Here is an 18,596-nt window from a genome sequence, read left to right as displayed (position 1 = left end):
AGATTAATGTTGCACTCTGGGTGAGTTTTAATGTAGGAAGGCTATGTTAGATCACTGTAATTTGTTCCTTTGCCAGCTAAAGTGCTCCGAGGCCGGGATGTGTGCGGGTGAGTTCAGGGCTACAGCCCGTCTCCCTTGGATGAAGTGACAAAGGTCTCTGCAGCTCTCACTGGAAGAGGAGGAGCTGCCGAGAGCAAGAGCTCAGCTCCCTCAGGAAGACAAAGGGAAAACTTGGCGAGTTAGGGCCCGTGGTGCAGCGCAGCAGCATCACTGAAGCATTAATGCTTTGCTTTTAAGAAAAGAAGCCGGACGTGATCGTGGAGTCCCCCATCCTCCTGCTGCTTGGAAACCCCTTGTTTCTCTGCGTCACCGTGACCTGCAGGCACAGCTCAGAGCAGGAGGTGGGCGCGGGGCTGCGGCTCCCACCCCTTCCCCATCTGATGCAGAGCACTTTGCCACGTCCGAGCCTGTCCCCGCCGAGCCACGTCTTCATCTCCCACCTCCTCCGCTCCCTTTCACTCTCCCCTCTTTGCCCCGTGTCTTCCTCACCAGATGTGAGAAAGCAGCAGAAATCCCATTTCAAGGGAGCCACCAAGAGGGAATTTTTTTTTTTTTTATCGCCCCTCTCCTTCCCTCCTCCTTGAAATGAAGTTTCTTGCACTGCTCATTAGATGATAAGTGAATATCGAAAACCTTTGAGCGAAGGTAATTCCTGGCGTGCAGAAGAGGGCCGTGGTGCTGGCTGCACATTTATGAATGCAAACGAGTCCGGGCGTCCTGTGGGGATGCTTTGTCAGTCCTTTCATCTCCAAAACCAAAGTTCAAACCGACTTCCTGAGTCAAGAACCATAAAATTATTCCACTGAAAGAATTCTCAAATGCCGTCTGTGGAGGGGGAGACCTTCATTTATCAGCCTCTGAACTGGTCCGTGCATGCGCGAGGGAAATGAAAGAGCCCCTCATTATCAGGGTCCTATTCAGCTTCATGCTGCTCTCCTATAATTGATGGAATACATTATGCTCCAGCAGGGAAAGTCCTGGTGACTCAAATGGAAATCCGTAATAATAATAACCCGGTGTACCTCTGTAGCCCATTTCATCTCCGGATCTCAAAGCACTTTTGAGACAATTAAGCAAGACCCACAGAAATCCCTGTGAGATCAGGAAGTCTTTAGCACAGAATTTGCCTTTATTGCAACCTGAACATGAGTTGTGTATCGAGAGCTGTCCCCTCCTCTGAGCACTGCACCCCAAGTGCCCGTGACGTGGGAATGTAAGCGCCATCGACTGGGATGTTTGTGTGCATAGGCTGTAAGTGGAGAGAGCATTGCTTGGTAGGTGCCAGCACAACCATGGATTGGAGCTAAGGATGCTCAGGTTCTGGGCACGCTTGTCCTTTGTGGAGCATTAACAGGATCTGCTATTAAAAAGCTACAGACGTGCGGATTGGGGCACTTGTGTGTGATCCTGGAGGGGCTCAGCCCAGTGCGTGGGGCAGTTTCCTTCGGGGTATGGGTGACCCCAAAGGCAGGATCGGTTGAGCATCCCATGCACGAGATAGTGCCATGTCCAGGGTGCATGTTTCGTGCGTGCAGAGGAATGTCAAAGCACGGGTGTGTAAAGCAGAGGGATGACACTGGAGAAGGAGAAGTGCAGCTGCTGTCATTGCCAACGCATCTGTCCTGGTTTCTTCCCACCAAGGAGAAGCAGCAGCACCACATTGCCGATGCCGTCCTCATTATGAGTCGCTTCTGCCAAATGCTGGGAACGTTCTGGAGATTAATTGCAGCTGTAATTAACAGGCTGGTTTGCAGGCCGTTTGCCGGATCTTTTGTTTATTTCCAAGGTATTTTAAATTCATCACTTTTTCAGCCGCTCTTCGCACAGCTTCACGTCACTGCTGTCCCTGTAGGGTTCAGCTGGGGTCTGCGTCCCACCGGTGCCATTGCACTGATCCAAGCCAGCTCCTGGAAACGCACCTGGAGCAGGTGGAAACCTGGGGCTGAATGGAGAGCTCAGGCTCCGGCCCCTCTAATCAGGAAGAGCTGGAGGATGCTCCCCTCCCGTCCAGCCGGTCACCTGCACCATCTCCCAGCACCGCCTGAAGGTGGAGGACCCTATTTAATTAAGTAATGAGAATCGAATATGATTGCTACAAGCAGCAGCTAATTAAAAGGAGGGAAACTGCAAATGAGAAGTGCCATGAATTCAGTAAAAAATCAATCAAATTAGAGCGTCTCATCATCCCTTCAAATGGGCCTGATCTGCTCTCTCATTAACCCCTTGAACAAGACGATTGTGCTCGGTGTTAGGGGAGGGTGCTGCAGAGGCAGACGTCGGTGATGCTGTCACCCAGCAGCGATGCTTGGCACCGGGAGCTGTGTGGTCAGCCCCATGCTTTGGTTCCCACGGCCAACCCCGTGCTTCCCATTCCTCTTCCTTTGAAACCCAACCAAAGAGGTGGGCAGCGGCGCTCAGCAGAAGAGGAGGCAGAAAAATCCCACTTAATCAAAGAGAATATTAAAGCTGAGCTTTTTGTACAGCACGGGCCTCAGATTGAGAAATCCCCTCCATCGGCGGGGGGGAAGAGGGAAGGAGATAAAAAGGCATCAGAGTTTTAATTAGAGAACTGCATCCCGTCTTCGTTTGCGGCTGCTTTCCGGATGCCTTCATTAGGCTTCACCCTTTAAACGCTCGTTATCAAAGATTTACAAAACCCACCAATTTGGCGCCTGCGTTCGCTCGAAGAGTTTGGATTCCAGCGCATTGGTTGCGTGGGGGTTGCAGTTCCCATCCCGTAGCAATGAGAGCTCCCAGCAGAGGAGCTGAGGATCGCTGAGTTCTGGCCGGGCTCCTGGGCACCTTGCAGGGAATGCCATGCTCCGTGCTGCTGGGAATGCCAGGAGCTCAGTGCCTGCTCCCTGCACGCTGCTGCAAGGAGGGCCGGGCCAGTGCCAAGGTGCCCAGCCCCGCTTTGGAGCAGCACCGCGGGGCTTTCACAGCCACCGATCCGTGCCTTCGTTTCAATTAAAACGCAAACGATCCCTTCCAAATTGGGTTGCGCAGAAACGTGCTGTTTTCACCCCCAGGAAACCAGATGTATTGTAGGATCCGGAATAAAAAGACAGCCTATAAAGCGGGCAAAAATGCCTCATTTCCCACATTTCTCCCCATTCTGGCTGTGTTCCGCAGGGTTTTGTGCCGGGGCCGGCAGTTGCGCAGCCTCCAGCAGCGATAAATGTTTAATCCCGAGAAGAGCCGAGGGGCCGGGGCACCTGGGCTGCGTGCTCGCTCCTGCCAAGCTGTCGTGCCTAATAATTAGCAGAGCGGCAGGAGTCGGGGCCACAAGTTCAGATCCTGAATATGTCAAGTCCAATGCTGAGGACAGCAAGCTCCAATGGGATGCGTGACCTTGGGCCACGCTGCCGCTTCCGTCCCGAGAAGCTTTCTCCATCCGTCGTGCATCGCTGCTGTGGGATGAGGGTGGGATGGCAAAGCTTGCTTTCCTCTTTCTGCCCAGCCCCGAAGCTGGGAGCCCTCGCCACGTCTCCATCCTGCAGGGAGGACCGCTCCCTGCCCTTTTCCCCTTCCATAAAATCCTCGCCGCGGCCCCGGTCGGTGCGTGGGATCCCAGTGACAGCTGCTGGCAGTGTGACACCGCAGCCAGCGGCCGGACCTGACGAGATGTGTTAATTAGGATGCGATGTACCGCGGGGTGACACGGCTCAGCGCAGCCAAATTGGCAGCGTCAGTCACTGCGGGGAGAGGAGGGCACTCACTCACGCGGCGTTTAATTACGGCAGCGCGCGCTGGCGGGGCTGTGCCGCCTGTCCCCAGGACGGTGCAGGGGACGTCCCCTGCCCGTGGGCTGAGCCAGGCACCAGCTCTGGATGTTTGCCTTCCAACAGAAGGGCGAAGCCAGGACATCGGCCTGTGGGGTGACCACGCTGTCACCTGCGTTCGGCGTCTCCTTTAGGCCAAGCATCCCTGGGGCAGGAGGTTTGGCTCGCAGCAGAGCCACTGAGCGCTTTGGCTGCGCTGGAGTCGGCTGCCTTGGGGTGAGTTGTGGGTTTGGCTGAGCTGGGTGTGCCCACGTCCCCGTTCATCGCAGGGGAGTCGGGCTGGGTGACCTCTAAGGGTCCCTTCCAACTTGGTGCTGTCGTGCGAGGACAGCTCGCTGCTCCACGCGACGTGGATTGGGGCAGGGTGCATCGTTTCTTCTCTGAAGTGCAGTGCTGCACTGCACAGCTGCCCAGGGGGTGGGGGTCCCTGTCCCTAGGGGTGTCCCAGAGCTGTGGGGATGTGGCACTGAGGGATGTGGGCAGCAGGCACAGTGGGGTGGGGTTGGGGATCTGAGAGGTCTTCTCCAATCTGAATGATTCTGTGGTTCTGTGATTTCTCATAATTCTTCAGGATTAATGGGGCCAGCACAGCTTTTAGGGTGACTTAAGCAATATCTTCACTACTTGATCTCTGCATACAGATCCTGCCTCTTTGTATTAAAACCAAAAGCACCTTCACATTCAGTGTAACTGCCATGAAGTAAAGCAGGGAGGAACGTGGCTCTCCTTTGGCGCAGATAAAAACCCCAGGGGCTGCTCCTGACACAGAATTGGTCTCCACAGCAATAAGAGTCGATGGAAGTGATTTCCCAGTTCTCCCCAGACTGCGCACTCGGGCCCCGTTAGGCCGGTGGATGGTGAGGCTGGTGCACTGATGTTGTACAGTAATAGTCATTGTTCTGGCTGTATCTCAAGTGGAAATGAACATCCCCACTTTTACAGGAACACAGAAATGTGTACCCGAGCCTGCTTCCATCCGAGGGTACAGCCGCCTGCCCCAGCTCCGTGTATATGTTGCTTTTTCCTGCTCCAAGGGAGCTTCTCCTGAGCAAATGATGCACGTTCCCATTTCTGCACGACATGCATGGGCTTCAAGAAAAGCAGAAGAAAGGCCCATAGTGGTGTGGGCAATGAGTGAGGCTTCTCCGGGAGAAATTCTCTCCAAAGTGCGGCGCTTGGCCTGCCTTCACGTGTCACATGCTGGCTCTGCAGAGCCACAGGTCACCCCTGGAAAGCACCCTGGAGATCATCCACTGGTCTCATCCATTCTGTAGGGTCAGAAGCTGTGTGCATGCACGTGCAGGCAGGCTCAGCCTTGCAGAGCTGAGGGCCCGCTGGGAAGGGGCTGCCTGCAGCACGTGGGGATGCGTGATCCTTCTGGACCCCCCTGCTCACAGCTCCTGCTGCTGGCCTCCAGCATCTGCCCTGGCGTGAGCTTGGTCAGGGAATCCCTCTCTCCTCCCTCCCCTCTCTCTGCTGCCCGGCCGTGGTCTCCTCCTCGTTCCATGGCTGTCCCTGTTCCCCCAGCGCTCGCCGTCCATCCTCCATGGGTAGAGCTGGGGCTGGGCTGGGCTTCCTTCCTTCCTCGCAGAAGGGTTGGGAAATAAAAACTAAAAGACGCCTGTGATTTGGGCAAGGGAATAAAATGTGGCAGGGGGGAGAGGAAAAGTATTTCTCAGTGTAATGAAAACACAAATGGACAAGATAATTATCTTCATAAGGGCTTGGATCCATGACAATACATCTCATTTTATAAAGCCCATTAGAGTTGGAATTTTATGCAAAACGCTAAAAGAAATCTAAAAATATAAGGCAATAGAGTCAAAGCAATGGGGTTTATTAAGGGGGGGGGTTGTTATATTGGAGGCAATAAACCCTGTAAGAACCGGGAAAACAATGTTCTAGTAGCACCATCGTAAATTACCGTGGTTTAATCACTTGGTAAATAACTAAGATATTTCTGCAGGTTTTATCTTGTTGCTAAAAAGAAAAATCCCAGACCCCCGTGCATTAGGGATTCAGCTGGGATCATTTCTGTGGAGACAGAATCGCAGGAGAGTGTCATTTTAGCAATTTACTTTTTTAAATAATGGTATATTATTTTCTGCATGAATCCACTTTTTCAACCTCTCCCGTGCTTTTAAGATATCATTTACCATTAGTTGTCTTTTTTCCCTTTCCCCACTCAGCGTACTCCTGAGTCTTTGAACACACAGAGTTATATTATTCCGAGCAATCTTCCCCACCACAGCAAAAAGCAAACACTTACGGAATCTCCTGGAGGGTCTCGGTTCTAATAATGATCTTCCGTGTGCTTGGACCCTAATTGCAAGATATTACATGGGTGGATGAGAAAATATAAGCCTATTTTGCATGACTTTCTCTTTACCTATTAAGTAGCTGGCATCAAAGGGATGGCTGCTCCCCCCACGTTGCGGTGCGTTACATTAAAACCAAGTGCCTTCATTTAGATGCTTGCCTTTCTTCTGAATTGCTCCAGTGCAGCTGAATGAAGCGCAGCGCTGGGCTTAATTCCTGAATTCAGTGCGAGAGCTGAGGTTAAGTGCGGGGGGGGGGTGCCCGTGTCAGGTGTGTGTCCCATCATCCACAGGGGACAGCCCCCCCCGGGTGTGTGCTGCAGCACGGGGCGATGCTTTGGGGCATCTCATTCCCTGCTCCTCAGCGCTGACCCCTCATGGAGCTGCCCCTCGTGCTCCAGTCCCCTCAGTTCCCTGCTCTGTTTCCTCGGCCCGCGGTGCTCCGTCCTTTGCAAGCAGAGCTGTGATCAAAGTCCCCCTCCGCGTTCTCTGAACAACTCGGTGATGCAGTCATAGTGCTGGGGCATCGCTGCAAGGACCTGAAAGCTGCGTGCATCCAAAGAACCCGCCTCGCCTTTTCCTCCCTCTTTCCCATGGAGCATCGTGCACCCCTGCCCCGTGTGTGGCTGGGACCCCAGTGTGCTGGGAATGCACAGCAGCTGCAGCGCAAAGGATGGGAGCGAGCAGGGTGCTTGCTGGGTGTAAACCAGGCGGCTCTTTGCTGCAGGGATCTCTTCCCATGCTCCATTAGGCACGGAGCTGGACGCACCCCTCGTGGGGTTGGGGGCACCCGGGTCTGGTGGCTTTGGGGGATCAGTTCCTCAGTGCTGGCGCTGCGGGTGGGAGCAGGCACAGCTGCAGGGATGCTCTGTGCTCTCCATCCCCTCCGTGTCTCTGCTTCTCCCTCCCCAAAACAAGGCTCAGAGGCCTCCCAGGAGCTCAGGTGGATCCGAGCTTCTCCTGCAGTCGCTACAAAGCAGGGCCCCGTAAAGCTCTCAAAGCTCGGGAGGGAAATAAACAGCAAGCCCTAAACTTTACTATATATTTTTTAAGCGCCCGTGATTTTTTATTTATTTGTTCTAGCCCAGCCCCGTGAGGTGGGGCCATAAATCCCGTTTGATGGAAGCGTTTGGGCTGGCAAATCCATCTCTCCCTTTTCTGCTTGGAGCCATAGAGAGCAGTGGGCGCGTGGGGTTCCCGTGTCCCCCCGCCCCGCTCCGTGCTGCTCAGCGCCTGGTGCCAGCAGCCCCCGCTCCTTTCCTTGCACGCTGTGCTCCCGGGGCCCCGTCTGCAGCAGGACACGCTCTGATTCCCACATGCATCTGATTCTGCAATGAGAAAGGGCTCCGGGCCGTAAATCTAGAGCCGGGAGCAATCCTTAAAAGTGAAGTGAGAGTCCCGAGCGCGGGGCTGGAAGAAGGGAAAAAGCAAACCCACTTGGCTGGGTCCCTGGCTGGCAGGGGAAGGAAATAAATAAATAAAGGCTGGAATTGAAATTCCGGGGAAGTCATCCAAAATAAATACGCCGTATTTCCCCGCAAAGGGCCATCGTATTATTTTTATTTTTCCATTTGCTGCTTTCCATTTTAAAAAATGCGTTGTTTTGAAAGGGAAAACAGTATTGCTTTGATACGGCGAAGATTATTTGATCGAATAACGTATTAGAACTTTTGAGGGCTGCGTTCTGGAGGGAGAATGTTTGTTTCTGTGCAGTGTTCGTCTATCTAATAGGCAATGATTGCAAACAAATAATTATATGCTGGAACAAATGGGGAAAAATTAAGGTTATCTGGCACGGAACAGCAGAAAGAAATGCAAGCTAACAATAAGGGAGTAATGTATAGCTGAGCGCTGCGGAGATAATTGCCTATCAATTGGCTGATGGCGGGTTGGAGCCTGGAGGCGGCTGATTGCACAGCACGGGGCTCTCCACCCTCCGAAATCAGCACGGAGGGGCCCGATGGCAGCGGTGGCATCGCGGGGCAGCGCTGTGCCCAACCTGCCACCCTCTGCTCCGGGCGATGCGGAGCTGGGAGCTGACCCGCTCCGAGTGCAGCTCTGCCTTCATCCTCCGCCTGCCCCTGAGCTCCCGCTGCAGCTCAGCTCCCATCTGTGTCTGTCTGCGCCTCTTTGCCGCGCTCTGCCTGATGCCTTCCTCTCGCTCGGAAGATGCTGTACCTTAATGTTATCACTGTAATTCTTCTTGCCGCCGCTTCGGATCTTGCGAGGAATGTAATTGCTAAAGCAGATTTCGAGTGACGCCGCGAGAACCGAGCAAGCTGCAGGGGACTTCCAGCTGTTGCTTTGCTCTGTGGTTTCGGTTTCCCTTCGGTGCTCGTCTCCAAAGGACCTGGTGCTGCGAGGGCAGACTCCACCTCCCACCCCACCTTCCCGAATTCACTATTAACGCCGTTGTTCTGACACTGCTCTGGTGCCTGGCAGTCCCAATCAGGGGCTGTGGTCCCGTGGCTGTTTCCCTCTCCATTGGTTGCAGGCCCCGTGTTCCAGCTTGTTCTGCTCCCACGTTTTCTCTCTTGCTTCAGTTCCCAGGCAGAGCATTTTCCTCCGCTCCTTCCCCAGAGGACCACAGAATGAGGTTCCCGTGCAGATAATAATGTGCCCTGAGATGTTTATTCCACTCCATCGCGATGGAGTTAATAGTCTCCGTGGGTTTAATACCTGCCTGAAATTAATCTTCATTTTGTGCCAGGCTGAGGAAACAAGGGAAGCGGCCCCGCTCCCACCCCCGGCTGGTTCCTGTGGGTTCGGGGTTAATGGGACGTGAGCGAGCAGCACACCTGGTGCGGGGCTGTGTGCGATGCAGCAGCAGCGGCTTCACCACTGCCCACCACTTCTCATTGCCCTTAATGAGAGGAGCCGGCTGTTGTCACGAAGAGGGGGGGACGTTATCAAGGCCAGCTCAGTGTCTCCTGGGGATGGTGCGTGCCGGTGCAGCGTGTCCTCCACCTTGGCTGGGACACCCCAGATTCATCCAGCAGCCCCTGGCTCCGTTGTGCCTCCACTGTGGTCGCCTCAGCTGTCCCCATTTGGGCAGGGCTCCTCTCTTTCTCTCTGATGCAGTCCCAAGGACAAGGGGCTCTCGCTGCATCCTGGCAGAACTCGGAGGTGCAGCTCTGCAGAAGCCAGCAGTCAGCAGCGGTCCCCGCTCCGGCATCGTGCCACCACCCGGGACTCCCACGTCGCTGTTGTCACTACATTTTTTGCTATATTCACTATGTTTTAGCCATATTCACTATATTTTAACAACAGCCCTGGCAGCCCACTCTAAGTAATGATAAGTCAGGAGTGCAAATATAATAGTTTATGGCTTAATAGTAACAATTAGACGGGGATGCTTGTGTATTTGGGCACAAATCTTCCTGCCGCCTCTCCCAGGAGGGTCAGCACAGATGCCCTCCTGCTGCATCCCCACCCCACCCCGCTGCTCTGGCCCCAGAGAAGCCCCAGGAATGCTCGTGGGGTGCCCAGGGCAGCACAGGTGGCTCTGGCCAGGCACACCTGGCTGCAGGGCGGTGCAGCTCCACACACAGGGCTGCCAAGAGCTTGGCAGGCGGAGGCGAGTGGCAGCAGATGCGGGCTGTCAGACGGAGCAGATGCCTCATTAGCCACAGCACCGTGCTGCAGCAGCCTTGCTCCTGCCCAGCTGTGCCGAGGGGCGGCCGGCAGCAGCCTGCCTGGGAGAAATGAAGTTGTTCTTTGCTTCTCCCCTTCGCTTTCCCCTCCTTTCCCTGTGCTGTGTAACAGCTTGCTGTGTTCTTCCTCCTCATCCTCATCACATCGCCATTGCAACCATCCTGGCTTAGCCCCTGGGCATTGCTGCATGGAGAAAAGGACCGGGAGCCAAAAAGAGATTGATTCCCCATTGCAACCATCCCCATTTTGCCAGGAGCATCTCTCTGGGGATGGGGAGAAAAGGATCTGGAGCCAAAGAGCAATCAGTTCCTGCCAACACCCAACAGCGGCACCCCCCAGCTTTTTGGGGTGGCAAGGGGTTGGCACTGAGCGTGTCATCTCCAACCTTATTTGGCTGGACACTGGAGTGAGGGCCATCACTCAACAGCTTAAAGTGTACTGCAGACAGTTCAGTTAGCAGTGAGTGGTGTCAGTAGAGCGGCTCGGCTCACGCAGTGCTCCTGAGCCAGGAAAACCACGCTGCAAGAAGAGGAGGGAGAAGGGGAGAGGAAAACATCACCTGGAGCATCCCTCTCCCAGAGGAGGTGGGCTGAGGGACGCAGGGTTTCCCGTTGCCATCTGCACCCCCAGCTAATTCCTCTGAGAAGATCTAATGAGGTCATTAATGGAAGAGAGCCACGTGGAGGGGCAGAACTGCACAGAGCTGAGGGTCCAGATGAGCTGGGAAAGCGTGACTTGGTGCAGGACGTTGGCTGTCTCCCATACCAAGGCAGAGTGTGCTGAGGCCAGCTACGTTCTGTGGTCCCATGCAGCTCTCCATGCCTCGTCGACCTCGTACCGCCTGCCTCTTCTATAGCCCCATTCCCTTATCAAACCACTGGTGAGACACAAAGTCCCCCTATCCCTTCTCCACCCTGTGCCTCCATCATCCTTCCATCATCTCCACAAGCTTTGCTGCTGATCCCCTCAGCGCACTTCTCCTATTTCTGTGTTTCCTGGGGTTGCTGGTGTTGGACAAAAAGACATCATCATCCCGGATTTGCCTTGTGTGAGCTATCGCAGGATTAGTGAACTGGAAATCCCTCAGAGTTTTGTCTCTGAAGCCAGTCCCTTGGGAGCACTGCTGTAGTAAGTGATTTTTCTGTTCTAGCCCAAGGAGTTGGATCCGCATCCAGTAGCCAAATTGAATTCATTCGGGCAAGGTTAAGAGCCATCTGATACAGTTTTAGATTAGGTGAAGGCAGCCATATATATTTCATATTCTGCACTAACTGCTGCACAGTGAGTAGGGATAGGCTGGCACAGCGCTTATTGACTGCTCCCCCGTGATCCCGCGCTTACAAATGGATGTTACTCAATGAGGGAATGGATCCTAAATCACTCCCTGTTGAAAGGCAGCGGAAATAAGACAGAGCAACGGGTGCAGGAGTTGGCTGGGCTCCAAATGAAGGGCTGGGGTGGCTGTGAGGGCAGTTCTAGGGTCTGGTGGGGGTCGAACTGCTTGAGACCCTATGGGAAAGCATGGCTGCGCAGAGAAGTTGTGGATGCCTCATTTCTGGAGGTGGTCAAGGCCGTGCTGGATGGGGCCTGATCTAGTGGCTGATACAGCAGTTAGCAAGCCTGCCCATAGGGCAACACAAGACCTTCTGTGATTCGATGATAGGATTGCATGGAGTCACCAGCGTGGTACCCAGTGGTGCTGCTCTGTTACTGCTCTAATATGGGGATGGTTGGGATCCTTCCGCACCGCACCTGCCTTCAGGCTTGCAGAGAGCCAAGGCAATGTAGGTTTGTGCATGCAAATGTTGGGAAGGCTGATTTGTGTCAGCAGAGAGCACCGACACGGGTTTGAATAGGAGAACAAATGGGTTTCTCTGTTTTCTTAAGGTGAGCCCATCCATAATCCCAGCGATATGCAGTCACCATCTGCTCCCTGCTGGAAAGAGCTCCAGAGCTGAATCCCATGGGGCTGGAGCCCTTCTTCTGTGCACTTGGCCCAGTGCAGGAAAAAGGGAAGAGACACAGCCCTGTAAATCTGACTGGGGCAGAGAGCTGCTGCGGTGGGAGCCCCACACGAGGGCATGGGGCTGGGCATCTCAGCGGGCACTTCTAGCCATGGAAAAATGGGAGAAATCTCACAATCTCTTCCCGTGGACGCAGGAGAGTGTATTTACGACAGTGCCTTGTGCATAGGCTTTAGCACAAGCCAAGCTGAGCCTGCCTGATGAAAAAGGGCTTTGAAAAAGAATAAAAGAAAGAATAAAAAGAGGAATAAAGTTTTATTTAGGATAACAAAAAACTCCCCTTTGAAGGATCCTGAGAAAAAAACGACACTCAGGGCACGTAACACTCTGTACTTATTCACAAATCTTGCCTGTACTCAGAAGCATCGGTCCCTGATGTTTATGGCCCTTCTGGGGCCCCAGCTCCTGGGGCCATGACCTGGAGCAGGGAGCTTGGTGTTCTCTGCTCTTCTCTGTTGGGCCTCGGTGGGGAAAATTTGGAAAACATAACCTTTGCGTTCAGCAGAGCCAGGGAGCGAATGGAAAGGACACGCGAGCAGTTTGCTATTTATTTCTATTTCTAAAGAATCTCGTAGTTGCTTTTTTTTAAAAATGCACCTGAGCCTCTCTCTTTTTTGTTTTTTTTTTTTTGGAGCTGCAGTGTGTAAATAATGACCGGATTCGGGCCTTTTGTGCATCCCCTGAGATGCACCCGGTAGGAAAGGAGCCAGGGAAGGGAAATGGGCTGAGCCATCAGGGGAGGATGAGGAGGTGAGCGCGGAGCGAGGGGTGGGTGCGAAGTGAGGGTGCTTGAACCCAACCATCGCTTCGCACGGAAAGAGCTCTTCAGTGCCGGCGGTGACGTTGGAGTGCTGCTGGGTTCGTGACAGCAGCCGCAGCACCGGGGATGCTCCCACTCCACAGCTGCAGGCTGCTCCCCTGTGGAAATTCAGCAGCCCTTCGTCAGGGCAGCGCAGCCTTCCTCCTCCTCCTCCTCCTCCTCCATCTTCATCACTCAGATGCCACTGGGCGATTTGTTTTGGTTTTCCATCACCTCCAGGCTCTGCTGGACCCCCCCTTCCCCGTGCTGATTTCATGTCGCTTCCATCCAGGAGCCCTCACATCTCATTTTCTTGGCTGAAAACCCACTCCCACTTTTCCCATCTATTTACCCTTGTGTTGAGATGGCACTGGGACTGGTAGGGAAAAGAGAGTGAATGGAGGAAGGGAGAATCACAGAATCATAGAATCGTTAAGGTTGGAAGAGACCACTAAGATCGAGTCCAACCATCAACACACTGAGTGGTGAATGGAGAATGAATGGAGAGGAGGCATTCTCCCCGCTCAGAATCCCTAACAAATTCCTTTGTCATTGCTTGGTTTGTTGTTGTTTTTTTTTCGGTAAAACAGTTCAAAACTACAATTTCTTATTAGAGTTACAGACGAGTGCAATCCAGGTAGAAACGTTTTCACTTGAGGGATTTTCCAGCCTGAAAAGAGAGAGGAGGAAGGGGGAAGGAAGCTCAGCACCCAGTGGGCCGGGCACCCCGCACCGCTCCCGCTCGGTTGTTGCTCGGAGAAGAGCAGCCACTGTGAGCAGTTATGACAAATGCCGTTGTATGTTTGATGGAAATCTTCTCGTTAGTGCTGAGATAGGATGATGTGGTGCAGGATGGGGGGGAGGGGGAGCTGCGTTTTCATCTCTTCTGAAAGCAGTGGCACCCGTTAGGATTTACAGAGGTGTGGTTTTTGAGGACGCGTTGGGCACAGCCGTGGGTCGTTAGCTGAGGAGCGCTGATGGCCGTGTCTGCAGCAGTGTGAATGCACGGAGGGCATTCCCGTGGGGACAAACCCGAGGTGAAGCACTGCACTCATCGCTGCGTTACCCTGAAGGGGCCCCGAGCCCCAAAACCCCTTGTTGCTCCTCCCCAAAACTCATCCCTTTTTCCCAGGTCCCAGTTTCACTTTGGAGGAGGAGGTGGAAGCTTTGGTGCCGGCTCCGCACGCCTCCCCGGCAGCGTCAGGGCTGGCTGTGTCATCTCCAACCTTTCAAGGAGCCCACAGGGGCTTAATTAAAACCGAAACTTAGGCGCCGCTATCCAGATGAGACTGGCAGCCCTCTGCTGCCGCCGGCTCAGCCGTGTCACTCTGCTCGTGCTGCAGAGCTGTGCCGCTAGGTGGGAAATTCCAGCCCCGGGCTGGCGTGGGCTGAACCCTGCTCCAGAATGCTGGGCTGCAGGGTGAAGTGCAGAGCGAGCTGCCAGCGAGGCTTCATTAGTAACAAGGGGCATGGCAGGCACTTGTCTGACATAGGTGACACCGGCCTGCCTCCAGTCAGCAGGGCTTCAGGGAGAGGATAATCTGCGTTTCCCGATCAAGGGGCTTTGGTCAGGAGTCACCGGTGGTCAGGTCCTGAAATGCATTTATTCCTGTGTTTGTGGAGTGCTGATTTGGGTGTAGGGTACATAGAAACAGCAATAGGAAATGCCCTTCTAGGCAGTGTCGTGTATGCGCACAGCAGGAGCAGTGTGTGGGTACTGATCCCAACTTTGCAGTTCTGCAGCTGCCACACAGTGCTGGGGCACCCATGGGTGATGCCGGGAGCTGCTGGCACCAGTGCTGGTGTTGGCAAGGGATAGGGGCTTTGCTCAGCCCCATGGAATCCCCCGTGGGTGAACCTGCTGCAGAATTAGGACCATTAGAGTTAGGCGATGCTGTGTGTACACACTTACTCACGCGTGCCCACCCCCCCACCCCTCCAGCCTGCTGTTCCTGCAGCTCTCTCCAAGGAGAACCCAGCTGCTCTCAGCGCTCCATCTGCAGCCCTCCAACAGTTGCTGCAGGAAGGGGAAAAAATAAAAAAAAATTGCATTCGAGTGGGGGGGAAAAAAAGCAAAAAAGCAAAAAAAAAAAATCTGCTCTTCTGGCATCCCATAAATCTCAATTTATCTGTCCCTTTGTCTTTATTGAAGTGGGAAGGGAAGCGGAACCTCCTTGGAAGCAAACGTGTCTGTGCTGTGCACGGTCACAGATTGAGGGAAATCTCCCCGGGTCTGTGGGCGCTGTGCCCTGAGCAGCCCTTCAGCAGCTGCTGGGGGCAGGGAGGGGCTGGGGGGCATAAAAGGGGCACACAGAGGCAGGGCTCCAGGGTATGGGGTGCTGCATCAGGAATGAATGTGGGGGTGGAAGGTCCTGGTAGGATCCAGGTGCAAGGGGTGGAAAGTTCTAGTAGGGCCCAGGTGCAAGGAGTGCTCATTAGGCCCAGGTGCTGGCACTCAGCTAACGAGGCTCCAGGCAGCTCCTCCCTGCTAAAGAGCCCAGGAGTGGGGTTGGGGCAGTGCTGTCATGCTGCAGGGATGAGAGTGGAGCTCGAGATCTGTGTGATGGAGGCACAGTGGAGAGCAGGTACTGTGTGACTTCTTCTTTATCTTTTTTGAGATATTGAGTTATTTGAGTGTATTTTCACTACAGAGTTTGCTTGCAAGCAGCCAGAGTGGAGCTTGGTTCCTCTTCACCTGGAGCTCCTCTTCCTGCTTGAAGAGGGAGGTTCTGATTTTCCTGAGCTGGTGAAGAGCTCTGCTAAGGAGTGTGTATTCTGCAGTGCTGTGTTTGATGCATTACACAGTAGGAAACTGGGGTTTTGCTGGGTTCTGCTGGAGCTGCTTTGGTTGGTGCTGCGTTGAGGTGTTTCAGGCTGTGTGGTCACTGTGATTTAGCCCCCCAGGAGCAGGTCTGAGCACTGCAGGATGTGTGTTGGAAGCAGGGAGGGCAGCAGGGTGATAAATGGGGACTGTGTAGCTTCCCCAGTATCTCCCATGTGCAGGTGGATGATGGATGGGGTGAGTGGGAGCTGACATCCCTTGTTGCCTCCCTTTCCTTCTTCCTACAGCGCTTGTGTCCCTGCCTTTGGTTTCCTAGGCTAGGACATTTGCAACTTGTGAGCTGTCGTAGAGCAGTAATTACACTCTCCATCACTTTCCCATCAAGAAATAAATGGAAGAAAATCACACCCCAAGTAGCAGCGCTGACCTTCATTTCAGAAGGCAGCACATACTCAGCCAGGCTTTCATGCAGCCCTGTCTTTACCAGGGGCTGGCTGTTCCCTGGGGCTCATCAGAGCTGCAAAGTGGAGCAGCTGCTGGCATTGAAGCCTATTGGGCGCAGGTGTGTGGACTCTAAGGTTCCTTAGAGTCATTAAGGTTGGAGAAGGCCTCTCCAACCAAGTCCAGCCACCAACCCATGCCCACTAAACCATGTCACATGTGGGAAGTGGGATCTGTGTGTAGCTTGGTGTTCACCCTTGCTGCAGGAGTCTGGGTTCTTTGGGTATATTTAAGGAACACTTAGGTGAAAGATGCATCTTGATGCTCTTGTACAAGATTTAGGACAGGAACAGGCCCTGGTGCCTTTATTCTTCCCCTAGACCTGCCTTGCGCTTGCTGTCTTGCATTTGGAAATAGATGGCAGGAAGAATTGTGTTCGGCTGTTTTATTTGTCATAATCTTTCCTGATCTGAATGTGCAGGAACTGTATTACACAGCCTAATCAGTCACATATATTGTACTGCACTTTCAGCTTTGTGAAAAGCAAAAGGAGGCGGAAATATTAAATGTGCATCTCGGAGGCTGTGCACCTCTTGTTGATGGGCAGAGCAGCTCTGCCTGGTGGTTTATGCAGACTGCGGGGTCTGATCCGTCCTGGGATGTGAGTGATGGGAGGAATGACAGTGCCTCCTGTCCTTGCAGCAGGTGACAGCACGGCCCCGAGGGGACGCCCGCAGCTGCAGGAGGAAGGCATGGGCCATGGGGTTGTACTGGAGCAGGCTGCAGAGGGATGCTCGGCCAGAGAGCTGCGCTTCCCCACGTCCCTGTTGTCCTTAACACAGACATTTGCCCACCCCAGGAGGGCTGAGCTGTCCCCCCACCCCCCAAGGGAATTTCTGTTCCCCAAAAGTGTGGCTCAGTGTTCCCAGAGCTGGCAGAGGGGGGAGCTGGAAAGGCTCCAGCCTCCCCGGTCACGTTGTGTTTGTTCTCGGCGTTAGGCAGAAGCACCCTTGTTTATTTCATCAGCAAAATGCTGAAAGCAGCTGCCTGCCTTCCATCGAGGCACTTAATGGTGATGATCATCGCTTCTCCATGGCAGCCCCTCGGAGCAGGGCAATGCTGCGTGCAGCTGGTGTCCGATGTGTGCCCGGCTGTTCCGATGGCATTTTTGGGCTCTGTTTTTGCTGAGTTGCAGAAGTCCAGAGGTGGAACGTGGCAGCTGCTTCGGGATGCCTGCTACGTGCTGGAATACGGGGTCGCTGTCTTTGCTTGGAAGCCAAGCGATGCTGCTGCTCCTTCCCATGGAGGATGTGAGCAGGAAGAACAGGGATGCGGCCTTTGGGGCAGGGCTGGGGGTGCTGTTTGCTTTGGAGGTCGTTTTGTGGTGTGGAGGCATTTCCCTCTCTTACACTGGAAACTGCCTGGTTTCTGGGGGCGGTGGGTGCTTCAAGATCGTGCGATGAAGAATTTGATGTAGAATTTCCACCTGACTTTGATATCTGATGAACAAAACATTGGCGCAGAGCGCTCGGGTACCCGGATTTGTTTTAACTTGCGACTTAGCCTTCAAAAAATAGTATGAAATGAATTAGCAAATGATCTTGATTGCTCTGCTCCTGCCTGCAGCCAGCCAGCGCGTTCCAGGTGGAGAGCTTTCTTGCTGGAAATATGAGCAGAATTTATTTCTTTAGATAAATGGATCTGGGATAAAAGTCGTCTTTATTTTTCTTTTTCGTTTTAACTGCAAAGGATGAAACGTGTCTGTTCTGCTCTTCTGTGCCAGAGATAAAATAGGAAGGAACTTTGCATTGGTGTGCCATTGGCTTTCAAGGAAAAGTTTCTTCCCCTGCCCAAACCTCCTCTCCTGCAAGGAGCACCTCAGCCTGGAGATCAGAGCACTGTTTAATGTTCCCATTGCAATGCTGCCGGATCCCAGCGCTGTCACTCTTGCTATGCTTCTGTTCCATGCGCACACGCTGCCTTTGATCTCTCTACTTTGTCCTTGTTTTATTTTATATCTCTTCTTTCTTTCCCCATCTCACTCACGGCGGTGGCTTTGGGATGAAGCACCACTTCGTTCCCCCAAGATCCCACGAGGGCTGTGGCAGATCTCCTCTGCTGGGTGTCCGTGATGTGAAACAAACACGTTCAGATCAGTGCCAATCCCTATTTACACACAACCAACACGAGGATGTGAATTATAGAGGAAACAACACATGATTGATCCCACCAATGGCGCCCGGTGTCCTTTGGAAGGCAGTTGTGCATGCACCTAGGGTGCTCTGCGTGCCGGGGCTGCAAGGCAGAGCCCTCACTGCCAGAAAGATGTGGAGGCCCCGGAGTGCGTGTGGAGATGGGCAGTGGGGCTGGGGGGGCCCGGAGCACGGTCTGATGGGGAGCAGGACGGATCTGCCTGGAGGAGAGGAGCTCAGGGGAGACCTCAGTGCTCCCTACAAGGCCTGGATGGAGGTGGTGGTGGTGGTGAGGGGGGTGGGCTCACATTGTGCTGGGGAGGATCAGGTTGGGTGTTGGGGAAAGCACACAAAGCAGCTTTGTGGAGAGGAGGACCTATAGCAGATGGTTTGGGTGGAACTAGCAAAAATCTTCCAGCTATTAATACTATGTAATGCTATAAATAAGAACCAGCTCTTGCTTTGTGATGCTTGCTGTCTGCGGGCCCTTTGTGGCACTAGTCCCCGCGCTGCAGTGATGGAGGGCAGTGTTCTGCTGGGTGTG

At 53.7% G+C, this 18,596-nt stretch overlaps 1 protein-coding gene across 3 annotated transcripts in view; it reads left to right on the top strand.

Moving 5' to 3' along the window:
• Positions 1-18,596, top strand: part of KIRREL3 (kin of IRRE like 3 (Drosophila)) — a 238,122-nt gene that overhangs the window by 140,250 nt on the left and 79,276 nt on the right. For 2 of the 3 annotated variants that reach the window (XM_021376183.1, XM_021376182.1), the window contains exon 1: positions 14,971-15,222. The exons of the other annotated variant lie outside the window; for it this stretch is intronic. In XM_021376183.1, coding sequence (XP_021231858.1) covers positions 14,988-15,222 — 235 coding nt within the window. In that variant the 5' untranslated portion in view covers positions 14,971-14,987. Of the gene's footprint in view, positions 1-14,970; positions 15,223-18,596 lie in introns of those variants that run through there. 3 annotated transcript variants of the gene reach the window in all.

Source organism: Numida meleagris, chromosome 23 (assembly GCF_002078875.1).
Source record: "Numida meleagris isolate 19003 breed g44 Domestic line chromosome 23, NumMel1.0, whole genome shotgun sequence".
Classification (NCBI taxonomy): domain Eukaryota; kingdom Metazoa; phylum Chordata; class Aves; order Galliformes; family Numididae; genus Numida; species Numida meleagris.
This window is presented reverse-complemented; position numbering and strand designations above follow the sequence as displayed.